Source organism: Pseudochaenichthys georgianus, chromosome 4 (genome assembly GCF_902827115.2).
Source record: "Pseudochaenichthys georgianus chromosome 4, fPseGeo1.2, whole genome shotgun sequence".
NCBI classification, from domain to species: Eukaryota; Metazoa; Chordata; class Actinopteri; order Perciformes; family Channichthyidae; genus Pseudochaenichthys; species Pseudochaenichthys georgianus.
Genome location: NC_047506.1, coordinates 34,964,181 through 34,986,991, shown reverse-complemented (window position 1 = coordinate 34,986,991; position 22,811 = coordinate 34,964,181). Strand labels below are relative to the sequence as shown.

General features: G+C 39.9%; 1 protein-coding gene across 1 annotated transcript; it reads left to right on the top strand.

Moving 5' to 3' along the window:
* The first annotated feature begins 1,682 nt into the window (after positions 1 to 1,682).
* Positions 1,683 to 22,739, top strand: LOC117445355 (uncharacterized). Its single transcript, XM_034080974.2, has 19 exons — positions 1,683 to 1,909; positions 2,651 to 2,752; positions 4,082 to 4,285; positions 4,399 to 4,493; positions 4,582 to 4,791; positions 6,104 to 6,217; positions 6,329 to 6,472; positions 6,595 to 6,687; positions 7,939 to 8,154; positions 10,104 to 10,280; positions 12,356 to 12,437; positions 12,609 to 12,688; positions 13,198 to 13,559; positions 14,009 to 14,055; positions 14,615 to 14,742; positions 14,826 to 14,943; positions 15,315 to 15,463; positions 18,204 to 18,350; positions 20,616 to 22,739. The coding sequence occupies exons 1-19, from the start codon at positions 1,816 to 1,818 to the stop codon at positions 20,727 to 20,729; spliced, it is 2,676 nt and encodes an 891-aa protein (XP_033936865.2). The 5' UTR covers positions 1,683 to 1,815; the 3' UTR covers positions 20,730 to 22,739.
* The last annotated feature ends 72 nt before the right edge of the window (positions 22,740 to 22,811 follow it).

Below are 22,811 nucleotides of genomic sequence, written 5' to 3'. Positions count from 1 at the left end.
TAAAAAAGGATTTGGTCAGGATCTAGACTCAGTGTGTAGTTTATTAATTAATCAATGCTCTCTACATTAGGAAAACACATACCAGTGTACCCGAGGGAGTCACACACAGCTGTGCCTGGATAACCAAACAAATTGACAAGATAACCAAAACCCTTGAATCTACACACAGCAAATAAACTCAAATGACACAACGAGATGTAAAAGGAGATCACACATACAGTATAGTCGATATAAAACTGGCCGCTTCAATCTGAAGAGCAACTAAAACAAAACACGGGAGTTTACCTTGTTCTTGTGAACACTAATGTTATCCACAGCATACACACAGACCACGAAGTTCTAAAGGAGAACACTAGTTACTGAAACAAAACACGTTAGTGTACCTTGTTAGCTAATGATAGCTAGCTGACATTAACGTTACACTCATATTACTCACCAACATCTTGTAAAGCCGGTCCCGCTGCTCTTACAGAACCGACTAACTGCCCTTTCGTGTATGTACAGCTCTCAACGTGTCCAGACTTGTAGTCACCTCGTTTTATACTTTTATTCTCATTCTGAAAGAAACAGGTGAAATTTGCTAACGTGACGGCCATCTTTGTGATGGTGACGCGTATTGTGCGAGACCAAGAGACCTGTAGTTCACTCAGCGGTTTCACACAAAAAAATGTGTAACTTCACAGTTTTACGACACATTTTAATTTTTTTGACTTGCAAAATATTCTTTTAAATTGACAAACATCATATGTGTCATTCGTGGCACAATTCAAACGGGATCAAAAGATAACCTTTCTCTCTCCATTGACTTCAATGTATAATTTTACGCTTCCGGGGTCCCATGGAGGCTCCCGGAAAGGGAGGGACTTCGCCTCTCTATGTAAGCATGTGCTTCGTAATATATTTTTGTAAATGTTCTCTAACTTTGTAATCCTGGTAGTAGCCTACTGCCAGTATCATTGAATACTTTTTTAATGTAATTTCTGTATCCTGATTGTGTTAACCTGTTACATGTAATCCGTTACTCCCCAAACCTGTTAATGTATGCTATGCTATTAGATGTGTAAACATCAAATTAATATTTTATAAAACCACTCACATGACAATTTGCCCACAGTCCCTGAACAGTGAACACAGCAGTTGTTTATCTCGGGTCCTCTCCGATCTACGTCCGAGGCAGGTCGAGTGTTTCCGAAATGTAACATCAAATTATTATTTTATAAACACAAAATAATATCGACCATTTCAAAAGTGTTACTCGTGCCACAAAGTACACACTGTCAAACGGTGTGCCCACGAACACAACAGTGGTGAAGAAATACTGAAAACTACAACGGATTGCGAAACTGCTGTTGCATTGGAGACGTTGTTGAAGATGAAAGCAACCAGCCAGTAAGATAATTAAATACAATTTAAATTCAATAGGTCAACTAAGACCAATCATAAATGCATTAGTGGATTTGAAAGGGGATTAAATGAACGCCTGACATGTTTGAAATATTCTTAATTCCTGGGTGGAACATTTGAGCAACCTCACCTTTAAAACCACTCACATGACACTTTGCCCACAGTCCCTGAACACAGCAGTTGTTTATCTCGGCTCCTCTCCGATCTACGTCCGAGGCAGGCCGAGTGTTTCCGAAAAGTAACTCGTGGTCTCATTTGATTGGTGGGACGCTCGTCCAATGAGCCGCGGCCATCTGTGCAGGGCTTGCTGTTAAAATACTCAGGTTACATTTCCTCCAAGCTTTATTATCTCGTTTCACCTCAAATCTGCTATTTTCTCCTCCCTGGCCCCGGTGAGAAGAAGCTGCCAACATGAAGCTAGCTGTAGCCGTCCTCGCAGTTTTTGCATCGATAGCTGTCACTATTGACGCCACCGTGTACTTCAAGGAACAGTTTCTGGATGGAGGTACAGTAACTTTGAGCCAATTAATGTGTTTTTGTCCTATGTTTGAATGGTTGTGCTGTGAGACTGACTGCTTTTAACTGTTGGTAACTTTATCTTTCGTCATTTTAAGAAAATGCTAATTTGAAAATTCCTTGCTGCATTAATTCAACCAATTAGAATAGGCTAGGCCACCTTATTATGTGTATTAGTCAACTGAGAGAAATGGCTAAAGTATTGCATTACAGTAACCGTAAAAATCGAAGTTCTGATATTATTTTAAAAATCCAACAGTAATACTCAATTTCGAGTTGACAGTGACACCCTTGTACACGAGTCCAAATATTCTTTCACTTTTGATATTGATGGCTTCCATACCGCTGTTACGTTACTTTCTGTTTAAACTACGTAATGTAACTGTACTGTGCAGAAACTGTTCGAATAAAAGCAGAAGTTCGATGAAAAGGGTAAAAAAAGGGGGGGACAGAAGCTTTGGGAACTATCCAGATAAGATATGAGCTCTATAAACTGTTACAATTGTGGACTACATCAGTATTAGTGCTGAAAAAAATGCAAACGAGACTTCGTTCACATCTATCCCCCTTGTCATTGCGCAGTCATCCTTAAACACTCAGACGTTTTAGGAAGTTGTCTACAAATTCAGTGCAGCCATTTTCAGTACATATATGCCTACAACAAGTAATATATTAGCTTTTCTTGTTAGTATACATTATTACCAAACTAAATTATATATTTGTGTTTCAGATGCATGGCAGAGCCGCTGGGCTGAGTCCAAGCACAAGTCAGACTATGGCCAGTTGAAACTGAGTGCTGGGAAGTTCTATGGAGATGCCGAAGCTGATAAAGGTAATTCCTCTGTCACCAAGACAAAGCTGTCTTATCATGCAAATGTAGGTAAAAGAGGTGTGTCTATATAAGCTGCTCTCGGTGCGTCTATATAAGCTGCTCTCGGTGCAGCCACAGGAACTTGAAATTGGTCTGCAGGTGTTGAGAATTCAACAAACCTGCCAAGGTTTTGCCTTAGGCAAAAATGGGCCTCTAACACCACCAAATGTTCATGTATTTGATACACTTTTCTATGCTTGACAGGTTTACTCTGTGGAATGTGATGCCTAACTTTAGTGATTAGGGACAATGGAATTAGCACAACCCAGTTTTTACTCAGTTATGCTGGAACCTTTAGGGCTCCTGACATCCTGGGGCCAGTGTGCTGAGATGATGCAGGCTTATTTATATCCCTAAACTCTACAGTAACTCCCAGAGTAACCGGCGCACAAGAACATCCACATTTTAAGTGAATAAAGCCATTTTTAAAAGGAAAACTTGCTCAAGAAGTAATAAGCACACGTCTGTTGCAGGGTTTCCGCTAGGATTTTTTCTCGACGGTCAAATGTCCGGGCAGATTTTATTTTACCGGACAAATTTGAAACTTACCGGTCATATTTCAATAATAATAATAATAGTTGTGTAGCAGAGTTTCCGTTAGCAGGTAATTACCGGACTATGAGCAGATATGCTGATGTTTAAAACTCAGTTCACAGGGCTCATTTTTATATTGCTTCAGTTTATAATCGTAACAGATCGAAAAAAATTCAGATTAATTTTTCAATAAATGATTCCACAAACAACAAACAACATAATTATTACATTCAAACAAACTACTTGTAGTAGATAACGTACATTATTCAGAAGTTTACATCAACTTTGAATAATAACACGGGAGAAACGGAGCCTCTCTTTTCCCCTCTCCCTCCCTCTCTCTCCTGACAGCCCGTCAATTTCTCAAGCAGCTCCTGCAGCGCGCTAAACAGAGGGCGGGGCTTCAGGTGATCCTGCAGAGCTGCGTGTCTCGGTCAGACTCAGCAGCTGATCTGATCTCTCTCTCGCTCCGGTTACACTTCACTCGCGTTCATGTCCATATCGATCAGATCCAGCTCTCCTGATCGGCCTTTATAGAGAGCACCGATCAAACTATTAAGAGTGAATATCGGCCGATAATGACCGGCGGCCAATCGATCGGAGCCTCCCTAATTATTACCAGACATTTTGACCGTCAGGTTTTGAATTTACCGGTTTTTTATAAATTTTACCAGCTAAAAACCGGTAATTACCGGCTAACGGAAACCCTGGTCTGTTGCTAACAGATGTTGACTTTCTTCACTGTACCTACCCTAGGTCTCCAGACCAGCCAGGATGCCCGCTTTTACTCCATGTCGGCCCGCTTTGAGCCTTTCAGCAACGAGGGAACGCCCCTGGTCATCCAGTTCACCATCAAGCACGAGCAGAAGATCGACTGCGGAGGCGGCTACGTCAAGGTCTTCCCCTCTGACCTCGACCAGAGCAACATGCATGGCGACTCCGAGTATTACATCATGTTTGGTGAGTCATGCTGGACCTGAGTAACCGAGGCCTGACTACAGAACATGGCTGTTTTAAGAGAGAGCCCTTTGGTATTGCTAAATTCATAAACAAAACATGACCTTTGTCTCCAGGGCCCGACATCTGTGGATACAGCACAAAGAAGGTTCACGTGATCTTCAACTACAAGGGCCAGAACCACCTCATCAAGAAAGACATCAAATGCAAGGTAACTACGGCATGATGTCTGTTGCAATTGTAAGATTATAACATGGGTTTAAAGATTTGTACTCACTCTAAACTCCCTTTACATCCAGGATGACGAGCTGACCCACATGTACACACTGATCCTGAACCCAGACCAGACGTACGAGGTGAAGATCGACGGTGAGAAGGTGGAGTCCGGCTCCATGGAGGAAGACTGGGACATGATGCCCGCCAAGACCATCAAGGACCCAGAGGCCAAGAAGCCCAGCGACTGGGACGACAGGTCCAAGATCGACGACCCCGAGGACACCATGGCTGAGGTAGGACGTCAGGACCCGGTGTGGATGGCTTGAAGCTAATTTAAAACACGGAAGCCAATTTTTAAAAAAACTGAAAAATCCAGATTCATGTCCATTGTGACACATTATATCAAAATGTGCTGGATCTCATCTCAAAGTATTTGCTTTCAGAATATGATACTGTCATCTCCATATTTTGAAAATGAATACGTCTTCAAGCTGAAAGGCAGGAAGGAAGTCAAGATTGACAGGCGTATCGTAACAATGAAGGGTACTGGAGAGTGGGATCTTGCATTACTACAGGCAGTGTGTATCCTTGGGGAAATACACACCAACTATCATCCGAGCAGCTTAACCTCATTCTTGAATAGTATTCGTCCTCTATGCTACTAGCTTAAAAACGAGTTAGCCTAATCATACCTGTTGAACATTATGAGGGTGACAACCTGATCAAATAGCATGTTTTGTTATAGACTAACAAAGATTTCAGACCCTCAATCACAGCTTATCTACTGGAGTTCCTTAGGAGGGTGAGGGGGGGACAGAGCCCCCATAAAATGAGTCATTGAACTCTGTTAAAATGACTGTTAATATTTGTGTACTTTTTGATATATGACAAAATTGTGTATTTGTGCAAGATGAATTTGTTTTATGATTCCTTGGTTGTTTCCTCTAATGACCCAGCTAACATTTTAGCTTACAGTTTATTGAAAACTAAACTGACAGAAAAAAAGTAGCATAGTGCTAAAGTCTGCATAATTACATTTGAACAAGGTGTCAGTTTATTATGAGCAATTCTGAGCTGACCGCTTGGTTAGACAGATTTGTGCCAGAAATGCCACATTGGAGATGCTAGTAGAACTAGTAGCTAGTGAGGAGCAGTTGCTAAACTGAGCTGCTGTGTGTAATTTAATTCTGCATAGCTAATCTCACCATGGCATCTGGAAGAATGGTCATTTATGAGGACAGTCAGAGATGGTCAGTAGAATGGCTCGTCCAAAGTGAAATCAGACAGTCATAAAAAGCGTTAAACATGCCGTTGACAGAACAGGAAGTGTCATGCTTCGATACATTTCTTTTAAATTAGGCCTACTATATGTGCAATATGTTAGGTGTTGGACTGGCTAACAAAGGCATCTTTGGTGAACTGGTCTTGTGAACTGTTATGAAACAGGGAATTAGAGAAAGAAAGTCAAAACGGGATTTATCAATCACATTATCGTAGGGCTGATTATAGTTCCCATAGAATACGTCTATGCGCTGTGCATCATGTTATTACATTGTGTTGATACAATAAGACATGAGTGGAAGCTCTAATTCTGCTGTCTCTCAGGATTGGGAAAAGCCAGAGACCATCCCTGACCCCGATGCCAAGAAGCCTGACGACTGGGACGTGGACATGGACGGAGAGTGGGAGCCTGCCATGATCAGTAACCCAGAATATAAGGTAAGGAATATACAGACTAAACGATTTGTTCAGCACTGTAAATCCTATCTGTGTCGAGAGAAGAGTAAGGGCAGTGTCAGGGGTAATATCTATCTCATTTTGTCTTTGCAGGGCGAGTGGAAGCCCAAGCAGATCGAAAACCCCGACTACAAGGGAGCCTGGGTCCACCCTGAGATCGACAACCCGGAGTACACTGCTGATGCCAACATGTACAAGTTTGAAAAGATTGCAGTTCTGGGCCTGGATCTGTGGCAGGTAATGACTGTCGCCCCCTCACAATTAATTATCAAGCCTAAGTATACAAGAAGACTTGTTCGGTCGAAGAGAACAGAGATTCCTGAGTAAACAATACTTATTTGCTTTGTGTCTTTGTTCAGGTGAAATCTGGCACCATCTTTGACAACTTCCTGATTACTGACGACATCAAAGAAGCAGAGGAGTTTGGGAAGGACACCTGGGGAGCTACTAAGGTAGGATGACTTCACTGCTTTAGGAAGAACCTCGTAGTGTTCTAAACAAAACAATATATGCGTTAACGTTTCATCGATTTACTTATGTGCTTAGTTTTCTTTTCTTTTCTTCTTTTAAGTAAGGACATTCTGACAAATGCATAGAAAACCAATTAAACATATTTCTTGCTTGGACCAGACCACTAAAACACTTCTGACCTGAATTATAGTTAGTGTAATGATAGCACTCCATTCATATTTAATTACCTCTTCATTCACTTATACCCTCACATTTCTCTGAAGCATGACACAAATTAAATTGCAGCAAAAGCTATTATCTAATTGTATCAGTTTTGTTTTGCTAACCAGCTATAATATAAAAGAATAGCAGGATAACGGCTGACTAGATCTAGCATCGCAAGCTATAGGTGACATATGTATTATGCGGCAGCAGAAAAAGTACAATTTCCATGAATGGACTACTAAAAGCGCATCCAGATAAATTGTATGAAAATATTAGAATAAATAATACTTTATGCAATATATGCATTACATGTTAGCCCTCCACATTGACTACAACTACTGTTTAACATTTAAAAATGTTGAATAAAAAAGAATGGCTTAAGAAAGGCCATCCAACTCAGTTGACACAGTGAACTTTAGATTTTATTTTATGATTTGAAAGTAATCAATGTCATTTAAATTGTTCACCTTTTAGTTTAATGTATTGATTATAATTCAAAACTCATAAGCACTTTAGCAAGTTATGGCATGAGGTGAAAAATGCTTAATAAGTACCGTCATTTACATGATCCATGTTTGTTGGTCAAGATTGAGTGTTTCTGTAAACGGCTGAATGGAGCGTCACTTTAAATGTTGAGAACACAAGGAATTGTGAGACGGCATTATCTCCTTTTTCTTTTGTAAACAATGTGTATTTCTTATCTAAAGGGGACCCCACGGGAAGTGTTAAAGGTCCTTTTCTATTATCTAGAAAATGTAAACGTATTTTATGATGTATGCCACACAAGTTCTTTTAAGTCGTTTCACTCCATTAGGAAGCTAAAATGACTATTGGACCGCAACCCAGGAAGCATCTATTCCAGGAGCACTACGCCCTTGATTGGGTGCTTTTGAGTACCTGTTGTTTGTAGCTTGCCTGGTGAAGCACATAATGCAGGTGTTGTTTTGAATCAGGGAAGTCCGTGTGCTAGGTAATGACACACCTGTGTTCCCAACGCATCCCAACAACTTGTCTTGTTTTCCCAACAGGGACCAGAGAAGAAGATGAAGGACGAGCAGGAGGACATAGAGACGAAACTGAAGGAGGACGAAGAGAAGAGCAAGAAGAAAGACACTGGAGACGAGGAGGAAGAGGATGAGGAAGACGGCGAGGAGGAGGACGAGGAAGACGAGGGCGAGCAGAACGAGGAGACGGACGAGGACGCAGGGGTGGAAGAGGAAGACGTCAAAGACAAGGACGAGTTATAGAGGATAGACTCAGGCCTTTCATACAAGCAGCCTTTTATTCAGGTCTGGGGGCGGGGGAGGGGTCAAGTGGGGTCAGATTTATTTTTTATTGATTCCCTTGCTGCTTTTTTTAGCATTCAAATTAGAGAAGGGGTGAGGGTTTACATGTTGTTTTCCAGTTTGTGTCTTCTTTGGTTGAGCAATCGAATGTGATTTACATGGTGCGTGTGTGCAGTCGGAGCCAATTCACTTTGTTTATATCCTTTGTCGAGTTGTCTAGTAAATTGAGGGTCTGATGTTTTACGTTCTGCACTTTTAAGTCTCCTTTATGATGCCTCATTGTTTATTTCTTAAATGAACCCCATCATTATTTATTTAATCATTACTTTGATTTCCCTAAGTCTCCAAAGCTCTGATTTTGGGCATACCTGCTTTCTCCATGAGTGTGTGATGTGTGTTTGAGAGTGAGACTGCATTAGATGAGCTGTGATGTGTGCAATCAAAATGTTCTCATTGTTCTGAATGACTGTATGATGCACACTGTTCGGTTACAGTGAATAAATGAAAGCCCTCTCTACCAGCTCACGTGTGTTTTCAGTGGTAGGGGTCAGTCTCATTTCAGTGTGGTGTGAAGAAGATGTTTCATAGATGGTGGCAAACGCAATCGGACCCTTGTTTTTACTCGGGTGTTTTAACATTTTCAGTATCTGTGCAAACATGATACCAACGTTTTGGATGAAAATGTCTTCCCCTATCTTTCCAAACCTCTGATGTATATCTGCAAAAACCTTTTCCCCCAAAAATGTAGAGGCTTTTCTAAATAGGATGAGGCCATGTGAAGGCCCAATACATACAATGTCTTCTTGTGACACCCTTGTCCCATTTTATATACCAGTATATAGGTAATGGTATTATAACCAGTGGTAGAAAGCAACTAAGTACATTTACTAAAGTAATGTAGTAATTAGTACACATTTTAGGTACTTTAATTTTATACTAGTTTCTACTTGTCTACATTTTGGAAGCAAATATTGTGCTTTTCACTCCTACTTTTATTTTAGATTCAGATTCTGACACAGAGAAACTTGTAAAATAGGATTATTTGGTATAGATTAAACTTTCCAAAATTATATTTAGTAACTTTTTAAGTAACTAAAACCGTGAGTTGTTTAACAGAACATTTATTATTATTTTTTGTTCCAAATATATCACAGTTCCAGCCTCTTAAATGTGGAATATGAATGATTTCAATTTTTCAATATAAAAATGCCCCTGGTGAGAAACGAAGAATGGCCCGGTTAAGATGACCCAGGTTAAAATACGATGACACTATTTTATCCAGTACATTTACTCAAGTAACGTACAAAACTAAAGTTTTAGGGTACTTTTAACTTTACTTTATTATTTCCATTTTCTGTACTTCCACTTCACTAGAGGGACATCTTGTACTTTAACTGCACTACATTTGACCCTTGTAGTTACTTTTAACATGAATACAAATAACACAGTATGATATTAACTAATTTACTCGGTACTTTTTTCTCTATATTGACGAATTACAACATTAAAAACCCTTATGTGTTTTCTAATAGTAAAAACAGAATAATGTAATATTCTGAAATATATTTATAAGAGGCATTCTGCACAGCGAGTAAACTGTTTTTGATACTTGAGTGGTACATTAGCTGATACTACTTCTCTACTTGTAATTAAGTAACATGTTCAACACAGGACGTTTACTTGAAATGGAGTAGGTTTAAAATGTGGTATTAGTACTTTTACTAAAGTAAAGGATCGGAGTACTTTTTCCACCACTGATTGTACTGCCTAATTTATCTCCGCTCTCGCGATATTTCCGATAGCCCCTTAAGGCGGCAGCGTGTCGTGTCCTGCCTCGGCAGCAGATGGCGTCCTTGCCCCGCCCCCCTCCTTACACGGCTCTGAGACCGCTGAGTCACATACATTAGCCAGAGCCAGATAAATTGATACTGTGCGAAACGAGGGGCTACTCTGGAGAAATTGCCGTTGTGTGTACACTGACTTTGAACCAGCTGCCTCTGACACCGCGTCGCAAGATGCTGATAATAACACTGAAGACCCTCCAACAGCAGACGTTCAAAATAGAAATAGACTCAGAACTGACGGTGAGTAACGGTAGAAGTTAACGGGGCTGAAGTAAACAGGCCAGCACTTAGACTGGTATAGGGGAATGTTAGCTAATGTAGTGTAACCATAGAGAGTGTAACGCTAACCACGTTAAAGGCTGCTCAACTCTTTAAAGGAGATGACTTGGTTTTAAAAAGTATCGTCACGTCACTGGGACAAATATGTAGTCAAACAAGTTAGCAAATATGCAGAACCTGAGTTCATGTAAGGTAATGTAGCTCGAAGCTGCCAGGGCAAGGCGGATATTAAGCAAGTGTCCCTTCAAAGTAAAAGTGTAGCATGATTTACAACAATATCAAAACACACTTTGCACTCTCTAAAAATAACATTGTAACTGAACTAATGTTTTTTATTTACTCCACAATACAGTCAAATAGTCTATATAGTTTGTATGTCTTGACGTTGCTTCTTCTTGACACGATACTGAGGTTTTATTCTGAAAACTCTGACCGGATATGTTTTCTGTGCGTTCTGGAGTTTGACAGTGTTTGACTTGTTACAGTGGCTCACCATGAATGACGAAGCAATATTTCACAATTCCTTTCTGTAAAGGGAATGTTTATTTGTACATGTTTATATAAGAAAAATGTATTTTCGAATAGTTGTAATCATATTGGGCGTATTTAATTAATTCCTGTGAAGTGTGATCATGACAACAACAAATGAGACATTTGCATGTAACATTACACTTCTGTAAGTTAATAGGATGACATGTTTGGCTTACAAAACAACTGTAAATATTGTTTTGATGCCGATCCTTGATGACCAAAATATTTATTGTCAAACATCTCAGTTTATGACTCAGAATCAGGTTTATTGCTTATTAGTTTTACACATACGAGGACTCTTCTTTGTTTTAAATGGTGCATATATATAGACAGAGAAAGAGGAATAAGTTGTAAAAAGTAGCTACAAAATAAAGTACAATTTAAAAAGATTATAAAACAATATAGAGGATATTTTCACTAAATATGCAAATAACTAAGTACACAAAAAATATGACAAATACTATGGTTCTGTGCAGTTCCATTCTTTCTTCTATGGCTTCTTTGTACACTAGTGCAGTTGGTTAGGGGCTATACTGATACTGGTGTTCTTGTAGATATGCAGTGCAGTGATCACATCGTTTCAAAATCTATATTGTCTGTCTTTCATCAAATATGGTAGCCTTTATGACGGTAAAAGAAAGAATATCGTACTAACTACGCCAGTATTTAATTCTCCCAATTTGTTTTTCTAAGTGTATTTCTTCCAAACAGACAATGATTTATTTTTGTGTTTTGCAACCAGTGACATGGATATACAAAACACACAGACACAGTACACAGACAAACTGATTACCAAACTAAATCGAAGTTTCCCCTCTCCATTTACAGAATACAACAAGTCTAGCCAGCTGGCAGCTTCTAATGAAAGATAGAAGCTGCCTAAGATTTACTTTATTGATCCCAATTTTGGAAATATTTTCATCATACCAGCATGTAAACAAGGCATTGCACATGATGTCAAAATAAACAAACAGAAAATATAAACATCTTAAAAATTAGAAAACAAAACGTAAAAGTAAAATGTATACATATTGACAGTGAAAGACAAATATCTATAGACTATTTGTCAAATATACATTATTAAGGTCCAACTTACAGCTAACCAAATGTAAACGTAGGATATTATTCACGATTCCAAGTCACTCTCGAGTCACCACTCTCCGAGTCCAAGTCCGAGTCACCTAGGGAGAGTCGTAGTCGAGTCCGAGTCCAGGACTTGAGTACTCCATCTCTGGGACACTATACAGATGGGTGAATTATGGTTGTACGAGGGAACAAAATTATATTGTATTGTACGTAGATTAGACAGAAACCCCAATATACAAAGAACCAGCTGTACTTTAATACAGGTTTTAGTCACAACACTTATTCTCTGGAGAACATCCACCTTTTGAAAAGTAACAAACTTCACAACGGTATGACATTACCATCAACAACCAACACTCGGTGACATTTGGAGGTAACCCTCCCACTAATATCCAAGATTATTCTGACAATGTTTTTAGGTGAAAGCCCTGAAAGAGAAAATACAGAAGGACCGAGGAAAAGATGCGTTTCCCGCTGCAGGACAAAAACTCATCTATGCCGGTGAGCCCGGCGACAACACATACTGTATCTAGGAAAATGATTGACATAAAACTGAACTTTGAAGCAAATTGTGGGCAAAAAGTGACACCCATGTTTGTTTTGTTTAAGGGAAGCTTATAAGTATTCTCAACTGTGTCACAAATATTTTCTCACTTGCTATTTCTGTCACAGGCAAAATCCTTAATGATGACACCCTGCTGGAAGAATACAAAATCGATGAGAAGAACTTTGTAGTGGTCATGGTAACGAAGGTGAGTAATCAATGAGTTGTAAACATTGTGATTTGGTTCGGCAACTATTGAAATTTCAAACACTAGAGTGTACGTGAGGGATAATGTGCAGTGAGGTGGTCATTATTGAACAAAGAACATGGGGCCGAACGCGAAGCAACTATATGACGACCATTCCCATGCTCTATATGGTCCGGTACGTTTTGGGGTTGATTACATTTCAAAATCAGTAGACCTTGTTTTTAATTTTTACTAACACTCTCTTTTCAGGACAGGATTACCAAAACTGTGAACCACGCATAAAATATGTGACGTGGAGTGTGTAAGAACATGTTGAGCTGTAAACAGATGTTCTCCCTATGGATGCCTTTTGTGGTGTGTTTGCACTGGGTTCGCCTCTGATACAAATAATGACACGAATAGGGACATGGAATGTACAGCCTGGTCTAGTAGAGTGAAATGGAGAATGGATTGCTTCTACCTCTGATCATTATATCCAACAACATTGATACATTCTTATGTCTTTTTAGCCTAAACCAGCCCCCCCACCAAAGGCAGCCCCTCAACCAACTCCCCAGCCAGCTGCAGCTCCAGCACCATCCTCCGCCTCAACATCGGTGCCCCCCACACCCACACACTCGGTGTCTGCTGCCACACCTGCCCCACAGTCTGCGCCCCCCTCTGAATCAAAGCCCCCAGTCCCAGAAACCCCTCCCCTGGCTCCTGTTGAAGCTCCAGACTCCAGTACAGCCCCAGCCCCTACACCAGACTCTACTCCAGCTCCAGAGGCCTCGGCCCCTGCAGATCAACCCCCCCCTTCTGCCAAGCCAGAAGAAAAGCCAAGAGAAGACCCTGGGGATGAGCCGTCCGCCACCCCACCAGTCTCTTCCAGGTTGGAAAGAACCAATGTTTACATAAACAACATATTTATGATCTTTTAAAGACATTCCTCACATCAGGCGTAGTGACCAGACTGAAACGTCCCATCAGGAATTGCAATATCATTTTCTTCTGTTCCCCTCAAGGCAACATTGAATAACTAGTGATCCCGTAACTTCTCCTCTTACTCCATTATCATGTCCAAGCATTTATTTCGCAAACACTTTGGTTAATAAATAAATACCTGCACAACTAAGGACCTTCCCATCAGCCACAGCTGTACTATGTGTTTCATTTGAATGCACTCATGATAAATGAAGGTTGTACACATCACACATGTAGGCATTGTCTCTGTGAGCATCTTAGCATCAGCAGCCTCGGAGAGCTATGTAGACTTCTTGTCTTTTTACCTTAGAATGTCGATGTACTCATGTTTTTTGTTGTTGTTTATTTCTCTCAAAGCCTTGTTGATGAACTGGATCTCCTTGAAGAAGCAGCCTCAATACTTGGTAATACATTTGTGATTGTCATTCCCTCTGTGATAAAGGAAACATTTCTACAGTACTGATTTCATAGTGCCTGGATTATTTACAGCTGAAGATAGTAAGGAAAGTGAAATGATTGATTACATGGAGCAAAAAGGTAACGACTCAGCCATGTGAGCATGTGCAGGATAGACAGGACAAGTATTAGAGTAGTATGCATCTGCATAAAGAGAAATATGCTGCATGTGTCGTTATATTTACAATATTGTAATCTCTTTGAAACAATTCTATTCAAATCAAACTCTAATGAAAAGCAATACAAAGTGTCCGAAAGAGGTCTACAGCTAAGCGATGACTATTAGTGAAATCCAGGCACTGATGCACTGTGAAAAGCTCTCATTCCTCCCACAGTCTGTTTCGACAAAAACACACACACTAACACACAGATGTCTGCAAATGAATGCAGGGCACAGGTGTGACTCACCGCTAACTCAAATGTTTGCAAAGCTTGATGGGAAATGTGTTTTATAGAACAAATGTGACCTTGTTTCCCTCTGGCGTACCTTTCCTTACGTTTCCACAGTGACAGGTCCAGCCTATGAGAACCTGGTGTCAGAGATCATGTGTATGGGCTATGAGCGGGAGCAGGTGGTGGCTGCTCTCAGAGCCAGCTACAACAACCCCGACCGGGCCGTGGAGTATCTCCTCATGGTGAGGGTTCAGCCAGACAGTGTGTTGGATGTCCTTAAACCTACTGCCCACCCCTGTGTTTAGTAAATGTCTTTGATCTGCAGGGTATCCCAGCCGATGCCACTGATCTGCCCCCTCAGGAGCCAGTGAGACAGAGTGCTCCCACCAACCCCCCCGCCCCGGCTGCACAAGAACCACAACCACCCCCACCAGCCTCAACCAGTGAGATCACACGTTTATCAACTCTATTTTTGCAGAATCGTTTTATGTGTTTTTTATTTAGATTTGATTATATACAGCCATAGCAAGAAAAACAGCAATGCTAATGTACACGGAAAAAAACCATGATAGAAGTGTTAATTTATTTCATGCAATAAAATGCTACTGGTCTATTTCCTGACATTCGTAAGCCTGGCTGCTCCATGGTAACAGTCCTTTATATTTCAGCTTCAATTTGAAGAGGCGTCATGATTTGTGAGGTCTTTTTTATGCTAAACTATTCAGAAACAGACTTTCATATCTGGTTGTTTTGTCTATAAAACATCTTCCAGAAAATGTACTCTCACCCTCTAAACAGCCCTTCCCCTCCCCAGCAGGGCCAGTGCTCCCCACAGGGAACCCCCTGGAGTTCCTGAGGAACCAGCCTCAGTTCCAGCAGATGAGACAGATCATCCAGCAGAACCCGGCCCTGCTCCCAGCTCTGCTGCAGCAGCTGGGCCGAGACAACCCGCAGCTGCTGCAGGTAGCGCACACGCACACACGCACGCACACACTCACTCACTCACTCACTCACTCACTCACACACACACACACACACAATTGATGGGGATTCAAGTGTGTCTGATCTTCTTATAGTACGATCGGTCAAGTAAGGGATTATGTGCAGTAAGCCGGTCATTAATGAAAATAACCCCAACAGGATGAGCAGGTGTTCTTTTCTCATTTCTGATCACTACCAGAGACGGGAGAAGTACTCAGATCTTGAACTTGAGAAAAAGTAAAAGTACCAGAGTGTAGGAATACCCTGTTACAAGTAAAATTCCTGCATTCCAAATGTTACTCAACTAAAAGTACAAAAGTATTAGCATCAAAATATACTTAAGTACTCTTATGCAGACTGATCCATTTCAGAATAATATATATGATATGTTTTGATTATAATGATCAATCATTAAAGTGTTCTCAAAGTTGGTAAAGGTGCAGCTAGTTTGAATGACTTTGTACACTGCTTGTGAATTTACTCTAAAGTCTGATTTAAGGGTTGATTATATTTCACATCATTCATCCAATTCTGGAAAGTAACTAAAGGTATTCAACACATTTAATGGAGTAAAAGTACACAATTTTACTCTGAATTGTAGTGGAGTAGAAGTACAAAGTAGCATAAAATGAAATACTCAAGTAAAGTACAAGTATCTCAGCATTGTACTTTAGTACAGTACTTGAGTAAATGTACTAAGTTACTTCCCACCTCTGATCACTACACATTATCCTGCTTATTACACAGCTACTTACTAAATTAAACTACTTGACTCTAAACAGTGATTTAAAGATGATTTCATTGATTTACAAAGTATTGTATTGCTTCAGTTACAAAAAATAGTATTTTCTACTGCGAATCAACCTAGACCTTAATTCAGAGCATCCTTAGCAACGCTCTGCTATCGAAAAAGAGCAGGCTGCTGCAATGTGCAAATTGACCAATCAGAACCGAGTATTCAACCAAGACTTGAAAAGCCCCAATGTTAACAGAGCAGTAAAGGAAGTCATTCTGTGCGGATGGTTCAAAGAAGCTTCTGTGCCGATCTGGGAATAAACTACAAGCACTGTCTCGACATTGACAATTCAGAGGACATTTCTGCTTGCTGTTTTCTTTTTGATGTACTCCATTTGAAAGTAAAAATATGACACATGTTAGCCATGTGTCACACAAACACATTTTTAAATACAATTGTGTACTACATTATTAGTACTACAAGAAGTGTTCTTTAAACTTCTACATCAGAAGCTATTTGAAGTGAAATTCTGCATGATATATCTTTTTAATCCAAATAAATAAGGACAAAGTATATATTCAAATGCTATTTAGCAAAAGTGAATAATGGAGTTATGTAAGAAAAGTCTGACCAAATACATTGAACTACTCAACTCTTAATTGACCCTCCACCATAATGTTTCAATGTGTTGCTTTCTCATTAAGCATAAAAGGACGACAGCTGCATACTGTATGCCAGTGGTTCCCAACCTGGGGGGCACCAAAGATCGCAGGGGGGGTGCCAGGCCTCAGATGATTTGAGGCCAAATATCATATTTAGACTTTTATTTTTTTTTACTTTTTTTTTGTACATATAATTGTAAGGCAATACATGATTGTCACTAAAAGCCTTGTCTCTACATTACAATACAAATAAATAAATAATTGACTAATTAATTTGAATTAAAAATCAAGTTAGTATTAAAGGCATAAAAAGACAGAAATGTATAATTATTTCTTTAATAGAAATTTCTTCTGCCCATAAAGTGTCCAAACCAGGCTTTTCTGGATAAGCGCATTTTTAAAACATAGTCATTGTCCATGCCGGGTTCAGTTGGATTATTTGTCACAGTTGCTCCGATCAGACCGGTCTCCTCCATTTTTTAGATTATTTACGACTTTTGAATCCACATAAACACATCGGCAAAATCCGGCTTACTTTGAGCATGTGTTTTAAACAGTTTAATCCCTTTGTGAATTGTTTCCACTTCCGCGCCGTCCTTTAATTTCTTCATACAGCGGGAATCCAAATGAATTAATCCTGAGTCCAATAACCATCAAAGTCACTCCAATAGTGCTCCTTAATTACGCTTTCATCCTCCTTTAACACAATACTTCACATTCATCCAGTTTGTGACAGTAGTTGTATCATTTTTGAGACTTTTAAACTTTAATAACCGCTGTTGCGCACCCCCTGTGTGTGTGTGTGTGTGTGTGTGTGTGTGTGTGTGTGTGTGTGTGTGTGTGTGTGTGTGTGTGTGTGTGTGTGTGTGTGTGTGTGTGTGTGTGTGTGTGTGTGTGTGTGTGTGTGTGTGTGTGTGTGTGTGTGTGTGTGTGTGTGTGTGTGTGTGTGTGTGTGTGTGTGTGTGTGTGTGTGTGTGTGTGTGTGTGTGTGTGTGTGTGTGTGTGTGTGTGTGTGTGTGTGTGTGTGTGTGTGTGTGTGTGTGTGTGTGTGTGTGTGTGTGTGTGTGTGTGTGTGTGTGTGTGTGTCACAACTTCCAACAGGAGTCATTTGGGGGGGCTCTTGGGGAAAAAAGGTTGGGAACCACTGCTGTATGCAACCCTGTGTTTTACAAACTAACCATAATCTTACAAAATCATCAACGTAATTTTACTATGTCTACTTCAAATTCTTAGAATCATCTGGTTTGTAGTTATTTTTGCTGGGGAGGAACCTGTCTATTAGCTGTACTGTAGTATTTATATTGTCTGTATTTATCGCTTACAGCAAATCACGCAGCACCAGGAGCGTTTTGTGCAGATGTTGAATGAACCAAGACCTGGAGACACGGAAGGGGAGGGGGCCGAGGGCCAGGGGCCGCCACAGCCCAACTACATCCAGGTCACCCCCCAGGAGAAGGAAGCCATCGAGAGGGTCAGTTACCACTCTTTGTTCAGTCCATAGACTGTATATATAAATAGACGTAGTGTCCGTGACGTCACCATAGGATTCTGCAGAGTTGCCGTGAAGCCCTTAGTAGGCGGAGTCGGCCACTAACGGCTCGACTGTGACGTCAGAGTCTAATCCCGCCTGCTCCAAATAAGGGCAAAGAGGCGGAGCCGAGGCGGGACCTGCTGCCTCCGAACTGGAAGTAAACAGAGCTAGCTCAGGCTAAGAAGCTAAGCTAACATGAAATACATGCATACCAAGTTACTGCTAACAGTGTCATTCCCCTATATAAACGTTATATTCATAATCAAATGAGACAATCTGCAAGAGAATTAGCTATATTTTGTTATTCTTAATGCTTGTCATTCACACGTTGAGAAAAGACGGACTCCACCCGGACCTAACGGAGCCGCAGTGGGCTAGCTCTGGGACGGCGGCTGGAGCTAGCCCCCTGCGGCTCCGTTAGCTCCGGCGGCCACCACTGGGATAATTGGGTCCCCTATTAACATTTGCTCCCGTTTAGCATTATGGGCGTCATAGCCATAGACTATAAAAGTCTTACCCAAGGCTGAATCATAAACTAAAATGTATATATTATGTATGCATAAAGGGTTACGTCCTTAGCTTGCTAATGAGTAACAAGCTAAGCTACCAAGCACACAAACACCTGCAAACGGGGTTAACATGTATAATATTATCATTTTAGACTTCTTGGAAGTTCTGTTAGTACATTCAAGCGCACAGCACGACATTGTAATTGTCTGGTATTTGTAACAATATTCCCTAAAAGGCACAATCACCACGAACACGGCTAAAGCTAAAGGGTCAAGTACAGTACTATGACTAACTAACGTTGTAGCCTCTATGGTTGTAGCCTAGCAGAGTGGACAAGATGCTGACAGTGAGGCATGTACGTGTCCATCAAAGTGACCACGCCCTAATTTATGCAAACACTTTAAGACCTAATATAAATAAAAGGGTTGTGTTAGAAAACAATTCACTCACAGATTCATAATCATGAAGGCGGAATCTAACTATATCGATAATAATATTTATTGCATCCATGGGTAGAAACATGTTTTTTTCTGCTGTAAAGTTGGGCATTTTAACATGGGGGTCTATGGAAATTGCTCCTTTCTGCAGCCAGTCCCTAGCGGCCCATGTATGAACTGCAGTGTGTGGCACTTCCGTATTGGCGTCCCGGCTGTTCCCCAGAATTTGGCGCTTGTTTCTGACCCATTGAATTGATCTTCTCTAAATGCAGCAACTTGATCAAATGGGTTAAAACTAATTCTGCTTCTTAATGCTTTGCTCCAGTAATAAAAGCTATGCGAAAATATTTATTTTTCTTTTCAACAGGTAGTATTGTATACACTGAAGATGAATATTGCTACATGTATTTGAATCCTGGTGTATGGTGTACATCATAGTGCTTCAATGATTGATGATGATACTGTTATAATGGATCCTGTTGTGATGTGTTTATCTGTAAGTGAGTGTAGCCTTACCAGCAGGGTTGGGAGGATTATTATAAAAATGTATTCTAATGATTACTAGTTACCTTTAAAACAAAGTCATCCGTAACCTTATATATCACAATTGAAAGTAATGTAACTTGCCACTGTTACTTTCCATTACTTTTGGGTGACGTCAATATCATATGCAATGCAAATGAATACAAGAGAAAATAAATATATATACTTCAATGTATTCTGTAAGACAACAGAACAATGTAACCTTATTATTATTTAGTATCAAAATATGTCTTCTGCTCAGAGATTTGATATATAGGAAAACCTGCCATTCATGAAGCATTCTCAGGCAGTATCGTATAGAGCAACCATGAGCACATACTGCAGTTTAAAAAAGCAGAAATAGAATCTGAGCTGACAGAAAATGCTCTGTTTTAGTCAATACATACAGTTAACACACATAAAGGGAAAATCATAAATCAAATTCAGGTAGTAGGCATATGGATTCCAACTTAAAGTACAGAACATTATAACTTATAAAGAGAGAAATAAAAACTGCTAGTTTTACAAGAATACCTATTATGCCTGAAACGCGCCCACAGTACTTTTAAACAAATCAGGTGATGGCTTTTTAACTGTAAGCTTATACAGTTAACCTTTTTATATCCTATTTATACCGTTACATGTAATCCATTACTCCGCAAGCCTGCTTACCAGTAACTGTTTCAGAGTGCCTTTCTGTTATGTGTGTGTAACATAAATGTGTGTTCTGTTCCAGTTAAAAGCGCTGGGCTTTCCTGAAGGCTTAGTCATCCAGGCTTACTTCGCCTGTGAGAAGAACGAGAATCTAGCTGCTAACTTCCTGCTACAGCAGACATGGGACGACGAGTAGCCCCACACACCTGACACTTCACCAACAGAGGGCAGCAGAGTCCATGACAGCCAAACACAAGGTCCATCAGGGAGGGGGCGGGAGGAGGGGGACATTGCTGTTCACGCCATAGGACTGAGGATGAAGGGGGGTGAATGTGATGATGATGATGACATGCTGAAACTGTGCCTCACTGCTGCTATCATTACCGCTGCTGCTTGTGCCCAGTGATCACACTGAGAGAACAGTCTGCATCACCTTCACAAGAGTCGCCTGTAGAACATGTTAAACTTACTCTACTGTACATATACAGTGCACACCACAGGGTGCATCTGTTGTGAATATATTCATGACTTCAATGGGAATTTGCGAACCCTCCATGTTGGGTTTAACTGGAAATGTGATGCAAACTGTTAACTGTTTGAGAGCTAGCATTGCTTTATATTAAAGTTCAGGTCTGATCGTTTTATCACCATTACTGTGCTTCTTTAATACTTGGTTAAATATCCGATACAGTTCAAATATCTCAGACTCCAAACAGCACCATTTCCATTGTAGTATTGATCTTTCAGTAACCAGTCAGACGTTGTTCTGCGGTTCTATTGAGAAAAGGATACCTGCAAGGTGATTGGATGTTCTAAATGTTTAGACAATAACTCAAAACGTTGACTTATTAGTAAGTCAACATAAGATCTGATTTATTTATATGGTATTTAAAACATTTTGAGATAATACTTAAAGTGGCCCTATTGTGCTGTTTAGGGTTTTCTCTCCCAAACACAAACAACTGAGCAGCTAACCAATCAGAGCAGACTGGGCTCTGGTTTCAGACGGAGGGTGAAAAGAGGTGCTGCAGCACAGGCAGTATGAGAAAAATAAGGACATTTTTGATCATTAAAGCATGGAGACATGTCACAGTAGAGACACTACATACAAATACGAACCTGAAAAGGAGCACAATAGGGCCTCTTTAATAATGTTTACCTAGTTCATCAGATTTGATTTTGAAATACTATACTATTTATTCTTTTGTTGATCTTGACTTTTTATTTTGGAAGAAATTCGGCTTAGAAAAACAAAGACATTTAAAGCTTGGTATAATCTGTCTCCTTGCACTTGATTTAAAAGATAATAAATCAATTGTTCAGTGAAGTCACAGTGTATTATGATTGCTTGTCGTCCAGATTATGTGTGCTATAATATTTGGTCAGAGAAGAAAACGCTCTGCTCGATTTGTCAGTATGGTTTTCTTGTGTGGAGGCCGGGTTTGTTTTTCTTGAAGATGAAGGAATTTGAAGATTGGTCATGATGTGCAATATAGCATGTTTTTGTGAGCTGAATGTTTGAAAAAAAGTGTTTTCCTTCCATAACATTTTATTTGTTGGAATGATAAAATAGTCCATGTATGCATCCCAAAGCTGTAAGAGTTTGAAGCATTGGTCCTTTTGGTTTTTAAAGACTTCAACATGTTTTATTTTTCTAATGGAGTTATATAGTTTACAATCAAATGTATTGGATGGACAAGTGTTGTAGGATTGGGGATCATAATTACAGTTTTAATTATTAAGTCATTGTTTCAGAAGTGGGCTAAAGGTAATTCAAATAAGTGCTAGATGCCAACACCGGTTTTTTTTTTTTTAATCTTTCAGCATGTATTTTGATGTGTCTCCTTTTAGTTCTCCTTATTATGTTTAAACTGGACATTACTGGAAGTGTTGTATTATATGGTGAATGGGTTATACACACTTTGGGGGGAAATGCACTTTACTGTGACATATGCTGTTCTTAAACTGCAAGGGGTTGTTGCATGAGATTGTTGCAGTTATTTATAGCATGGCAGTGGGTTGGAACGATGAAAGCACCAGGGTGGTGAAGCTCTGATCTCAGTTTCTCTGTTGTTTTACTAATTTTGTGTGTTGTTTTTTCTTTTAGGTTTAAAAAATACAACTTTAAATACACAATCTAATGTATTGCTAAATAGTTGTGGAAAACCTAAAGCATTGTGTAAAAATAAATGGCTTTTACAAAGCGGCTGTGACAAGTGGATTGTTTTATTATTGATTGTTCTTGGTGCAAGAATGAATGTAATCCTCACACATTTTA

Coding starts and splice junctions, on each gene's coding strand:
- LOC117445355 (XM_034080974.2), top strand. CDS start 1,816: ATGAAGCTAGCTGTAGCCGTCCTCGCAGTTTTTGCATCGATAGCTGTC. Junction 4,494..4,581: donor AGAAAGACATCAAATGCAAG/GTAACTACGGCA, acceptor CTTTACATCCAG/GATGACGAGCTGACCCACAT. Junction 12,438..12,608: donor ACAAAAACTCATCTATGCCG/GTGAGCCCGGCG, acceptor TTTCTGTCACAG/GCAAAATCCTTAATGATGAC.